Raw genomic sequence first — 12,388 nt, 5'->3', positions numbered from 1 at the left:
TGGGAATGCTCAGTGGGCACAGCTGCTCGACCTGAGCATCCTCATCCCCTCCGCTCCTGGCGGAGAGCAAAAAGGCAAGGAGCCGGGGGCCAGCCTTGGGCCATCCTGCGCAAAATGCAGCGAGGTGTCTGCTAGGATCTCCCCGCCACGAAGAGAGGCACGACGAGAGGTCCAGCCTCGCGCAGGTTTCTTGGCAGACCTGTGAGCGGGGGTTTAAGAGGACTTTTCCCAAGTGAAACAGCCTGGTTTTCGTCCCTCTGTGGCTTATGGCCCCTCCATCTCTCCAAGAGCCAAGGAGTGAGGATGCTCCTTGGGAGCATCCCACTGGCTCTGGGGGATGCTCAGGGGGCATCGCTGTCACAGGGCTTGGCTGGCATGGATCGCCCCGTTACTGCTGGCTTGTTTCTTCACGGACGTTGTGGCAAGCTATTGTCAGCCTACGTAATCAAAAGGCTGAAGTTGTAAATCATATTACAGGCTGTAATGAGGAATTTGATCCCTGTAACAAACCATCCAACTTTTATTCACTTTTATTACTATTTCTGCTATTGCCATGGAGTAAAGATCCTTTTTAAAAAAAAGAACATGCCACCAGCACAATTTGATAGTGTCCTCAGGAAATTTAGGGTTGTGTTTTTCTCACATTAGCTGCACGGGCAAATTTGCAATAAAAATGACTTGCTGCAGAAGCCTTCTTTTCCCATCACCAAACTGTCAATCAGCCTGTAATTTCTTGGTATTGAACTATGCTGAAGAGCTGGCCGAGTTATTCTCCTTACAACGTGTGCCCCTAAAACCTCAAATGTGAGAAAATCATTTTGGATGGAAGGAAGAAGATTTCATACTTCTTTTTTTAGGGGAAAAAGAATATTTTTCCTGCAATGAGATATAACCTCTGAGGAGGGTGGAAGTGGCAGCGGAGGAGTCCAAAGTCCTCTCTTTAGCCACAAGACAGCCCTGCTTCCTCCACCCCCTCCGTTTTTGGGGTACCGGGGTGGGTCGGTGTTCGTCCCCTTTCCTGTCCCCCTGCTGAGGCTGCCAGCAGTGTTGCAGGGACAGCAAGGGGCTGTTGTTGATGTAGAAACCAATCCCTAACAACAACTCATTTCACCAAGGGGCACAGGCAGCTATCTGACGTTGACAATGTTGAGTGACTGCTGACCTTGTTTTTAGCATCAGCTGATATCAACTGGAGCCCTGCCAGTTTGCTCCAGTTGAAAGTCTGTCTCTTAATGGGGGCGATTATCCTGATTTTTACAGCGGTGCTGAGGAAGTTGCAGCTGCTGCGCTTCACATCCCTGACTTTAATTTGGGGTGCCTGGGTCTTCTGGTGTTATCTTTAGAGGACCATGTGAGAAGAACCTCTCTCCTTGTTCTGCATCGGTTTTTTCCCTTTTTATTTTGTATGAAGAGATATTGCTCAAGCACACCATGGAATGAAAGCCATAAAGCTATAAATTACACCTCTGCTAGGTCCACAATATGTTACCAATTACATCTGCTTTATTATTCGCGTCCAGGGGGAAAACATACATCAAACCAACCCCACTCTCCAGGCAGGTCGGTACTGTACTAGAAGGAACACCGTGACTCTTCTTAATCAGTGGAAAAACAAACACAGTTTCGGCTCACTCACATATGATATTTGTGTCTGGGATGACAAGTTGAGTAATACTGCTGCGGTTCTCTGAGCTCACCGAGTGCCACATGCTAAGGCATTCGTGGCATCATTATTGCCCTGTGGAAAGGAGAGAGGAGAGAAAGCACTTAGAGGGGCAGGGAGCTGGGAGGGTGGTCTGAGGACCCAGTTGCAGGGACCTTGGAAATTGCCACCAAGGGGGTTGGTGTGGGGGAGTTAATATGAATGGCAGCAAACAGCATGAGAAATCACATTAAAGCCAAGAGTCACGTCTGCACAGGAGGGCACACTGCGGTTTGCAGGGCTTCGTTGCTAGAGCAGGGTTAGTGGGGTTTTGTGTTGCGTGTTCCAGCAGAGGTGAGGGTTTCCCCACGTGTCCTGATAGGGGTTTTCTTCTGCGTCTGCCCTGTTTTCATAAATTTGTCACTGGGGCAGAGATGAAGGTGGGGGTGTTGAAGCAAAGTGGAGTGATTGCTTTGCCGGTTACTTGTGTGTAGCTATGTACGGTGGGTTTTGGCTCGCCACAGCGCCCTTCTGAGCAGTTCCTGAGCTTTGGGCTCTTGGGAATTAACTGGAAAATGGGTGTTGGGTGCATTTAGGTGTGTTTGCTTGACCATGCTACTGAGCATTGAAGTATGGAGTAACATTCCTGTTTTTCTGTATTGGTGTATATGTTTATGCGTGCATGTGTGTGAGTATGTATATGTACATATGAGCTCCTGAAAATCTTCTGAAGAGCAACATGGACTAGTAGAGAATGGGTTTCTTTTAGGAAAGGGAGCCAAGTGTTAGACACTCTCAGGTGTCACATGAAGAAGTCATCCATGTGCACTGCAGAGTTTGTTGTGGTTTTGTCACTGAAGCATACATTCAGCTTTTAACTTTTTAAAGTTGAAAACAAGTCAAGGTTATGTTTGTGCTTAATAATTCAGCAACGATGCCAGCTCAGCATATTGTCTTTTTCTTCTTCAGTCATTCTGGTTTATTAAAAAGAAACACTGACGACAGATAGAAGGGTGAAGGAGGCTGTGCCTTTCTGCTTTAACTCCTACCGGGCGCTGACTCCTTCCCCAGGAATCCCCATAGATTTGTGCTGTTCACAATACTTTTGCCCCAGCAGTACCACCCCTACCCTGGGCAGGGAAAGCTGGCAGTAAGTCAGGACTTAGATGTCCTGTGCCTTGTGGACCACGTCTTTTTTTCTGAATAGGAGCATTTTCTGTTTCAGTGGAATATTACTCAGAATCCTTCAGTAAGTCTGTCTCAGCGATACTTTTATTTTCACTTTGGTTATGAGGTTGTGGGTTTCTTTGTTTGTTTCTTTGGTGGGGTTTTTTTAATAAAGGTGTAAAAGATCATTAACTCTTCTAGAAGCAAAGAAGCTTGCAGTAAAATAGGTTTTTGTCTTTTCTTAAAAAGTAAAGTTATATTAGGACCTAGTTCTGCCACATGCTAATCTGTACGTTGCTTCATTAACAATGCCGTTCATTTCCAGGGGATCTGCTTTCCAGTGATGGTATTGTCACTGTGAATAAGAATAGATGAACACAATTTTATAAATCTGAGAGAACTGAGAGCACGCAGTGAAGCTCATGTTGTGTAACTCCCATCTCCAGTGTCCCTGAGCACAGACCAGCATTGTGCACAATTCCCACACACAGACTTGGCAAGCAACCTGAAACATCATCTGCTGCTTCTGTCCTGGCTCCTCAACTTTGTCCGTGCACCTCCATTTTGTCACGGTGTATCATCTCCTGGTCCCATCCTGGCTCCCTGCAGGCCAGAAGCTACACAGTGGTTTTATGGGAATAAACGGAGGGCTTAAGTCAGATCCACCAAACTGTTTAATATAGGATGAGCCTGAGGTTTTGAGATTTGGCTTCCATCGGCAGAATACTTTGCAGTATTTGACATGAGTTCTTCCTGAGAGCTAGATATATTCCTGGAGACAATGGGAATAGGAGTCTCTTTAGGCAGTGGAGGTAAAAATAACATTTACATTCCTGTTGTTAAAAATGAGAAGGGGGAAAGCAAGAGAGCAGGAATCTTGGTTGTTGTTGGTGTAGTTCCATCAGGGGTAATGATTTATTTTAGAACGTAATAGTTTATTTGTGTTTAATACATATTTCTGGAAGAACTTGATTTTTTGTGTGTGTGCTTGTGCTGTATCTGAAGTCTGTATCCCATTTTCCCTTCCTGCCACTGAACAAATGAAAAAAGCTGGGGAAGGCATCTTGACACTGTGGTTTCACTCTGATGTTGTATTGCAGGTATGGCCTCGCATGTGCAAGTTTTCTCTCCTCACACCCTTCAGTCAAGTGCCTTCTGTAGCGTGAAGAAACTGAAAGTGGAGCCGAGTTCGAACTGGGATATGACTGGGTACGGCACACACAGCAAAGTCTACAGCCAGAGCAAGAACGTGCAGTCCTCCCAAGCAGCCGCCGCAGCAGCCGTCAACGCCTCCCTACAGATCCCCAATCCGAGCATCCCTTACGAACAGACCATCATCTTCCCAGCAAGCACGGGGCACATCGTGGTGACATCCGCCAACAGCACTTCTGGTGTGGTTGCAGTGTCTGGGCAAACACTGGGCGGGCCACACAACCTGATGCGTCGCAGCACTGTGAGCCTTCTGGACACCTACCAAAAATGTGGACTTAAGCGCAAGAGTGAGGAGATCGAGAACACAAGCAGCGTGCAGATCATCGAAGAGCATCCACCAATGATTCAGAACAATGCCAGTGGGGCCACTGTAGCCACCGCCACCACCTCCACGGCCACCTCCAAAAACAGTGGCTCCAACAGCGAAGGGGATTACCAGCTGGTGCAACATGAGGTGCTCTGTTCCATGACCAACACGTACGAAGTGTTAGAGTTTCTTGGCCGTGGAACCTTCGGACAAGTAGTCAAATGCTGGAAACGTGGCACTAATGAGATTGTGGCCATCAAGATCCTAAAGAACCATCCTTCCTATGCCCGGCAAGGCCAGATTGAAGTGAGCATCCTGGCTCGTCTGAGCACAGAAAGTGCGGATGACTACAACTTTGTCCGCGCGTATGAGTGCTTCCAGCACAAGAATCACACGTGCTTGGTCTTTGAAATGTTGGAGCAGAACCTCTATGATTTCCTAAAACAAAACAAATTCAGTCCCTTGCCCCTTAAGTACATTCGACCAATTCTCCAGCAGGTAGCAACTGCCCTAATGAAGCTGAAAAGCCTGGGACTGATTCATGCTGATCTCAAACCAGAGAACATCATGTTGGTAGACCCATCCCGACAGCCATATAGGGTCAAGGTCATAGACTTTGGTTCAGCTAGCCATGTGTCTAAAGCTGTGTGTTCTACCTACCTTCAATCCAGATATTACAGGTAAGATACTGGGCTCGTGTAAAGTTACTAAAAGAAGTATTTTACCTATGGAAATTTTCCTACGTTCCTGTAAATGAATGAGAGTCATGCCTTAACCCTAAACTGGGATGGCTCTTAGAATGGCTTGTTGGTGATAGAAAAAAATGGTATCCTAATCTCCTGGAGTTTACTTGCATAAAAAAAACATTGTAAATTTGTAAATAACCATAAAATGTTGTAAAATTAGAGTTTGCCAGTTAGAATTTAGAAAGCTTTTTTCATGTCTGTCAGTACTTTGTTCTCTCTGGGACTGTTTCCAGAAGATGGGAGGTATCTGGAGGTCCACCTTTCCTTTCCAACTCAATACAAGTAGGTTCTTTGTTTCAGAAAGACCTTAACCTAAGCAATCATCCATATTTCAGATATGTCTTCCAGTCTTTACTTGGATGTGAAACCAGGGTCTTTACAAGAATAAGGTTGGCCCACAGGAAAACTATATGGATGCAGAAGATGCTTTGTCAAGGAGTAGTTTTCACACAGGCTGTAGAGTTTGCTAGAGTCAATGCAAGGATTCTGGCTGGGTCCTGTCAGCTCTGCTCCAGGCAAGCAGACAGCCTGGCCAGGCTGGAAACACCTTTCTCCATGTGGGAAGCTATTGGCAGGGATGAATAAGTATTGTCAGTAATTTGGTGTTGGACTGAGGACCTGTCATGGACAGTTGATTCCCACTCGGAGTGCTTTTAACTACAGGTATGTTATGTGCTAGGATGGAGTTCTGACCTCTGTGTAGGCATGCCTGAAGTGAAATGTGTGAACCAGCTATATCCCTCTTCAGCCTGTTGAACAGTTTCAGCAAAGCAGCCTCTTTTCATAACCCCTGGAAGGTCATCCTCTCCCTCTGTCTTGACTCCAAGACACAAAGCCTCTCTGTAGATGTTCTCCTCAGACCCTCTCTTTGGTACCAATCAGCTTGATTCAACATCCCAAGGATCAAGAAAAGCAATTCTACTGCTACCACAGGGGTGGGGGAAAATGGGGGGGGGGGGGGGGGGGGGAATTTGTTTTTAGTGGACAGCTGAATTTACAAATGTTCAGGCCATGTTTTTGTTGTTGTAATTCTGTGAAACAGGGGCAAAGAGGGAAAATGTGATCCTGCTTGATGACTGATTTAATGAAAATCAGTCCTGGCAGCATCCACAGCTCATCAGATGGGTTACAGAAAAGCAGGGTAGTTGCTCTGTTTGTAAATAGGGAAGAAATCTGTCTTATACATGGGGAGGATTGGGGACAAAAAACCGACATGAGTTGGTAAGAGACCCTTTTCCTACTTCATAAACATCACAGTGGCAAAACCCACCTGAGCTCTGAGCTTGGGAAGAGTTAATTTCCACAGGAACAGGAACTTTGACAGTGTAGCACTGCAGCAGCTGATTTTTATCTGCTTGTCCTTTGCTCTGAAGGAGGCCAGAAAAAAATCCCCAACCCTAGTTTATACCTCAGAAGAGGCTTATTAAATGAAATATTCTACCTGATGACAGTCCCATCCTCCAGGATAGACATGTTTCTGTGGTAAATATGCAAAAGCTTTTAGGGTTGCAATTACCTGGCAGACTAGAAGGAAAAAAAAAAAGATAATACAGGCATTTTGTTGTTGAGCTATCTGTGATTCTGCATTAGCAGCCTAGGTCCCTAGCTGAAAGACAGAAGGGGCAGCCAAAATGAAATATGTGACAGAAAGCAAAAATGAAAGAGAAAAATGGTTTATTCTCAGCGACAAACAAGGAATATTTTTGTGGCAGTCTCTGGGGAGGAAAAGGCTTGATAAAATTTGCTTTTTATATTTTAAATGTTATTCCTGCCCAGTCTAAAGTTGCAGCTTGTTAGATAGTGTGTTCTGTTTGTCTAATTCCTCCCTTGTTTTCCATGCCTGAACTGATGGGAGGAGGGGAAAAGGGGCAGCAGCTCACCAGGAAGAAAAAAAAAAGACAAAAAGAAAAAGAAAAATCTCATTGGGTTGAATTACATCAGCAGGGGGCTGCTGATGAAGCTAAATTCAAGTCATGAGGAAAATTTATATTATTCTTCATTTTCTGATGGGGAAAAATACAGCACAGAGTAAACACCTATTCCACTCCAAAGAGATGGAACTTTCATGCTAGGGGAAACACAGGGCTTTATAAAGATTTCATGTGTCTTCCATTTAATTTAGACTTGTTTTGCTTGCTAGAGTATAAAAGACAAGGGGATGACTTCAAGAAATGGCACATTTAAGCTGAATGTGAAGGAAGAGCTTCCTTGGAGTAAAACCTCTCAGACTCTAAGCAGGCGTGCCAAAGAAGTGACAGAAGCCCTGTGCCCCATGCATTTAAGAAAAGACGAGGCAGAGCACTGGGGAATATAATGTAGAGATCGGCTCTCAGCTGGAGGTTTTTTATCATGGGCTTTTGGGAGCAAATTCCCAGGTCATCCCCATATTTTATTAACAACTTGCTTTTTCTTTTCCCTCCTTTTTTTTGTTATTTGTTTAACACTAGTCTCAAGAATGTGATAGCCAAATCCTTTCAAGTGAGGAAAGTTGTGTGGGATCCTGCTCATTCTCAGAGCAGTATAAGGCCTTTCCTCTTCCTTTAAATGATAGGCCTGTTTTCTTCTCCCAGAGGTGGGAGACAGAAGTGTCTTTAAACAAACTCCATGCTCTTTCTTGACCCGAAACCGTATAGCCCAGCATAAGCTAAGACAGCCCCATGGCTGCTCGCAGACTAAGCGTGAGCCATTGGCAGTTGCTGCCATGTAACGTGCTCTGAAGATGAACCATCTCCCTCAGCCCAGTTTCTTGTGAGAGGAATGGCGGGCAGACTTGGTATTGCGCTGCTGGCAGAGCTCGGGGGCCCTGGCTGGGTGTCCCACTGTCAGCAGCGTTTCTGTCCCGCCAGGGCCGTTTCTGTCAGGCTAAGCCGGCGCTTTCCAGAAGGATCGCAAGGGGGTGAGTACCAGCCAGAGCCTGGCGGGGTGGGGGGGGAAAGGTGCACCCTAGGCCCTGCCGCTGGCTCTGCGCCGAAATGACAAAGGACGTCACAGCCGCTGTGAGAGCTTAAAGCTCCCGGTCCCGAGTCCTTTACTGAAGGGGAAAGACCCCAGAGCAGACTGGGAACCAGAGGTAGGGTCCTCTGGCCCGCAAGGCCCACACCACCACGCCGTCGTCTCCCCCGTCCCCGATGGCAGCGCGGCTCTGGCGCTGTCGCACTCGCATCACTCCCCCCGCTCCCTGTGGGCCGCGCAGGGGCTCTCCTGCCCCGTCCCCATTTCGTCGGCCGCTTCTCGCGCTGCTGCGCCAGCCGTGTCAGAGTTTTTGTCAGTACTGTGGTCAGAGTTGTCATCTAAAAGGGGGGGAGCGCTGTGAAGAGGATCGGCCTCCTTCCTCCCACCCACCTTCAGCCTGTGGTGCAAAACCCACTGTGGTGCAAAGCGTTTCTCACGCAGCATCCTTAGCCTGCGCAGGGAGGACCTGGCCGGTGGCCCTCCAAGCGTTCCCCCTCGCTTGGGACAGCGGTCCCAGCCTGCCCCCCGGTCACCGTAGTCTTTCGTTTTGTCATTTATCACTAGCTGAGTCGGCCTGGGCCTGATGTACGTGGAGGTCCATGGTCTGGAGCTGCCTGCGTGAGGAACCAAAGCTGCCGAGGGAGGGCTGCTCTGCCCAGCTCGCGGTGCAGGAGCAGGGCTTTGCAGCTGGCAGTTTTAGCCAGACACGCTTAGACTAGAAATGAAGCCCTGTTCACAGAGCAACCGATCAAAAAGCTGCGATAGCCGCTGCATCACGGGGTATCTTCATGGGATTTTATTTTTTCCTTTTCTTTTTTATGCTGCGGTTTGAAGGGGAGATCATTGAGCTAGTCTCTGTGATCTCCGTTTTGCAGGAGGGCAGAGGGAGGAATGACCAGAGAGATCCCTTCTGGGTTGATAATCCATGTATGAACAGCTTCCCGGGAAAACCCACGTCCTGGGGAATGCAGGGCTCAGGCTGCAACAGCCCTCCCATAGAGCCCATGTTGATGCACCCAGGTGGAAGAGGGGTTCCTACCCTCTGGGAGAGGGGGTGGCTGCGGTGGCGGGTAGAGCTGTGGTCCTCCCTAGCTGGGACCAGAGCAGTTCCCTAGCGTGGGGTGGCAGCGCTGGGACACTCAGAGCAGGAGACCTTCTCCTGGGGACACCACAACTGTGCTGCCTTGCCCTCTTGGCTTTTCTTTGCTGCTCAGCTGAAACAGCTGCTGTGTTGCACCCCAGGGATGACAGCGTTTCACTAATTAATGGCGTAATCACCTGATGAGATTTAAGTCTTTTAGAATTTGCAAAATATTGCAGATATAAAATAATGGCTGTCACCCCTGCACTATTAACAGATAAATGTAGTTTTGCTTCCTTGTTTTCAAAAGGCTTTGGTATGTGGCGTGTCTGGCTTGATTTGAGATGTCTGCTTTGTAGGTAAGTGGCCTTTGATGAAATGTTTGGATAACAGAGAATGAAACTGAGTATCAGTTTGAAGAGGTGTTTATCATTATCAGTCTAGTTTCAGGCGCTGCAAGAAAATGTGCAGGCATAAAGGCCTACGCACATGTTGTCAGCCGCCCATACGGAACATATAGCGAGGCTGTGTGCAGGTGTGTTTTTTAACTGGCTTGCACGTGCCTAGCTGGGTTGAGTGCGGGTCCTGAGGGATGCAGGGGGCTAAACTGGATCCGTCTTGCCACACGCGGACATCGTGCCGTGACAAGTATCAGTCCTCCAGCCGTGCTGACAGGGAGCCAAAGCAAGGTAGATTCCTGAGCAGCGTCACAACCTCTTCCCCATCGTGTGACTCAGAGTATGTGTCATTCTGGCCAAAACTGCCCTTTAAATGAGGCAGTAGTAATGACAGCAGGGATAGGCTGTGCTTACTAGTTTACTCAGTGAATTGGCATCTGTTACGTCCTTGTATAACAATGTTAGTGCACTTACATTTCAAAATCTTGTGCCATTCCGGACTTGCACAAACATCTCTATCTCAGACTTGACTGCTTTTGCAGCTGTGGGAGCCTCATTGCTCTGCCAGTCTGTTTCAATCCTACCTGCAACATTCACTGCTTTACTGACTCTGCCTCTCCAAGGTAAACAGCAGGATGGCTAGATGGTTTGAGGAAGAAAGTTTCTTCTGGGCACTGGAGTGAAACCATCAAGTTCATTGCTAAAGTCCAAGCTCTGTTTCACTTAGTGATGATGATCACACCTGGTAGGACTGCAGGCTTGTAAAACAGGCAGTACATTGTAGAAGACTTTGTGGAGGAAAGCAGACTTCAAGCCATGCTATTTTAAGCAGTTGTTCCTTTCTTTCCCAAGGACACTTGGAGTTTAGAGTTGTTTTTTTCAGAACTAAAATTCAGCAGTATTTTTTTTGCAAAACCAACACCAGGATTAATTGAATCTCAGTTTCATTGTACCCAGACCACTGAGTCTTGGAAGGGAACAGACATTCAGCTGAAAGCTTTTGGCTTTGTCCCATCTCTGTGATAGTCAAGCCAGGTTGGTTTTTGGTTTTACAAAACTCAAGCAAAGTTCCTTTGTGTATAAATCACCTCAGAGCAAGGATAGTAAACCAGCATTATGCCCGTGGTGCATCCAAGAGAAGATGCACACTGTATATTCCAAAATAACTCCCTTTCTGGGGTCTAATTTAAAACAGAAAAGCCTATATTTCAGCCTAAACAATCTCCTCAGACTGGAGTCTCCCTAGGGTTTTCTCTGCTGAAACCTTCTTACCATTTCCCTTGGTGTTTTTTATTTTGCTCTGAGCAGACACGCCAGCTCCTCTTTTATCTTGTCAAAGTTAGCGATCTGCCCCTTTCCCTGTGACACCACAGCATCTCCCTGCCCGCCTCCAGCGCATGATGCTGGCCTTGCTCTGAGAGGACCTCTGTGTCCCTGTGTGGAATCGGAAAGGCCATCACAGGAGGGCTCTGTTTATTTATTAACCAAGTGTATAAAACATGCCCAGTTATGTGCCTCTGGGCCCAAGAATATTTGTAACAAAGGGCTGTTTGCAAAGAACCTGACAGGGAGGCTTTCCCCAGCAAAGAGAAGTCGTCGATGGCCCAAGGAGGGGGAGAAGTTTTGTGCTGCTTCCTTTTGGGTCATTCATGTCTGAGTGGTGGAAAATCAAATATCTCAACTGGGTGCTGAGCCAGTCCCTTCTGTCCCCTCTCCCCTCTCTGAAAACAGCTCCTATAAGGCAAAGACAGGGAACTGACAGTAATTATTCCTTCTGCAGATCTCAGTTTTGTCTTGGTGGATGGAAAGGAGAGAACCTGTTTGTCCACAGACAGGGCTTAATCCGTTAGGGGTGTTGTAGATCAGAGACAAGTACGTGAAAGGCAGCCAGAGGCAGGTACCAGGGTCAGGAGCACTGGTTTTCCATCAGCTGGTGCCACCCCAGAGGTGAGGGGCTCTGGTCCTCACCAGTCAGTTCTGCCATAGTCCAACGAGGTAAAACACCACAGGGAACTGGTTGGCAAAGTCCCACTAAGCACAGACTAACAACAATAAAAAAAATTAAATAAAGAGGTTTTTGGCTGCCACACTCACCATTAATTGTTGGAACAACCAGAGACCCTCAGAGCACCCTGAAGTCTGGGCTTTGGGCCACCTGTTAACCATACCCTGTCGTTTCCACGTTGCTTTTCCCTTGTTCATCACTGTTAGAGATACTTGCATTAAAAAGGGTGTTTGTTTCTTAGGAGTTCCTAATTTGCAGAGGTTTCATTTCCCCGCGTAAAGTTACAATCTCCCTTTAGATGTGGAAAGGGGATAGGATTGCCAGTGCGACCAATGCAGACGGCAGGATGATGGCCTCAGGTGAGGGGATGAGCACTGGGAGCAGTGAATGGTGAAACAGAGATCCCTCTTTTAGGAAAATGGCAGTTGTGCAAAAGAGCAAGAAAAACACAGGGAAAAGAAAGTAAATGCAAATTCACTTCTAAAAAAAGAGCATTTTCCCAAGGCTGCTGCAGCTTTTAAGCGTGTCAGTGCTCCCCACAGAGGGAAGGGCAGCCGTCTGGATGTGGCCCAGGCAGTGCTGTGCAGGCAGGGAGCAAGAGCAGAGCTGCGGTGGCGAGGCTGCTGGCCAGGGGTTGACCACCAGCTCTGACACAGGTGTCCTGCCCACGCTGGGGCAGCTCACCTCACCCTTCCCCACATCAGCTCTGGAGGGACGTGGTTTTGGAGAACAGTGCTCCTCTTCCCCTCCACCCCCTCTAGTCCATAATTTTCCCGTTCAAGCACACCTTCCTTCCGTGGGTGTTCATACCATCCGGTGCCATGTGGTCCCGCGCCCGGGGCTGACCTCCCCGAAAGCAACACTTTCTGGTTTGGAAA

The 12,388-nt window shown here is 47.6% G+C and overlaps 1 protein-coding gene across 3 annotated transcripts in view; it reads left to right on the top strand.

The window, feature by feature from the left end:
- Positions 1-3,911: 3,911 nt before the first annotated feature.
- The window catches only part of HIPK2 (homeodomain interacting protein kinase 2), an 88,500-nt gene continuing 80,023 nt past the window's right edge, over positions 3,912-12,388 (top strand). For all 3 annotated transcript variants that reach the window (XM_010566278.1, XM_010566279.1, XM_010566277.1), the window contains exon 1: positions 3,912-5,008. In XM_010566278.1, the coding sequence (XP_010564580.1) occupies positions 3,912-5,008 (1,097 nt within the window). The remainder of the gene's footprint in view (positions 5,009-12,388) is intronic.

This window comes from Haliaeetus leucocephalus, unplaced genomic scaffold (assembly GCF_000737465.1).
Source record: "Haliaeetus leucocephalus isolate CR32 unplaced genomic scaffold, Haliaeetus_leucocephalus-4.0 Scaffold206, whole genome shotgun sequence".
Classification (NCBI taxonomy): Eukaryota; Metazoa; Chordata; class Aves; order Accipitriformes; family Accipitridae; genus Haliaeetus; species Haliaeetus leucocephalus.
The sequence above is the reverse complement of the archived record's forward strand: the minus strand, read 5'-3'. Positions and strand labels throughout refer to the sequence as shown.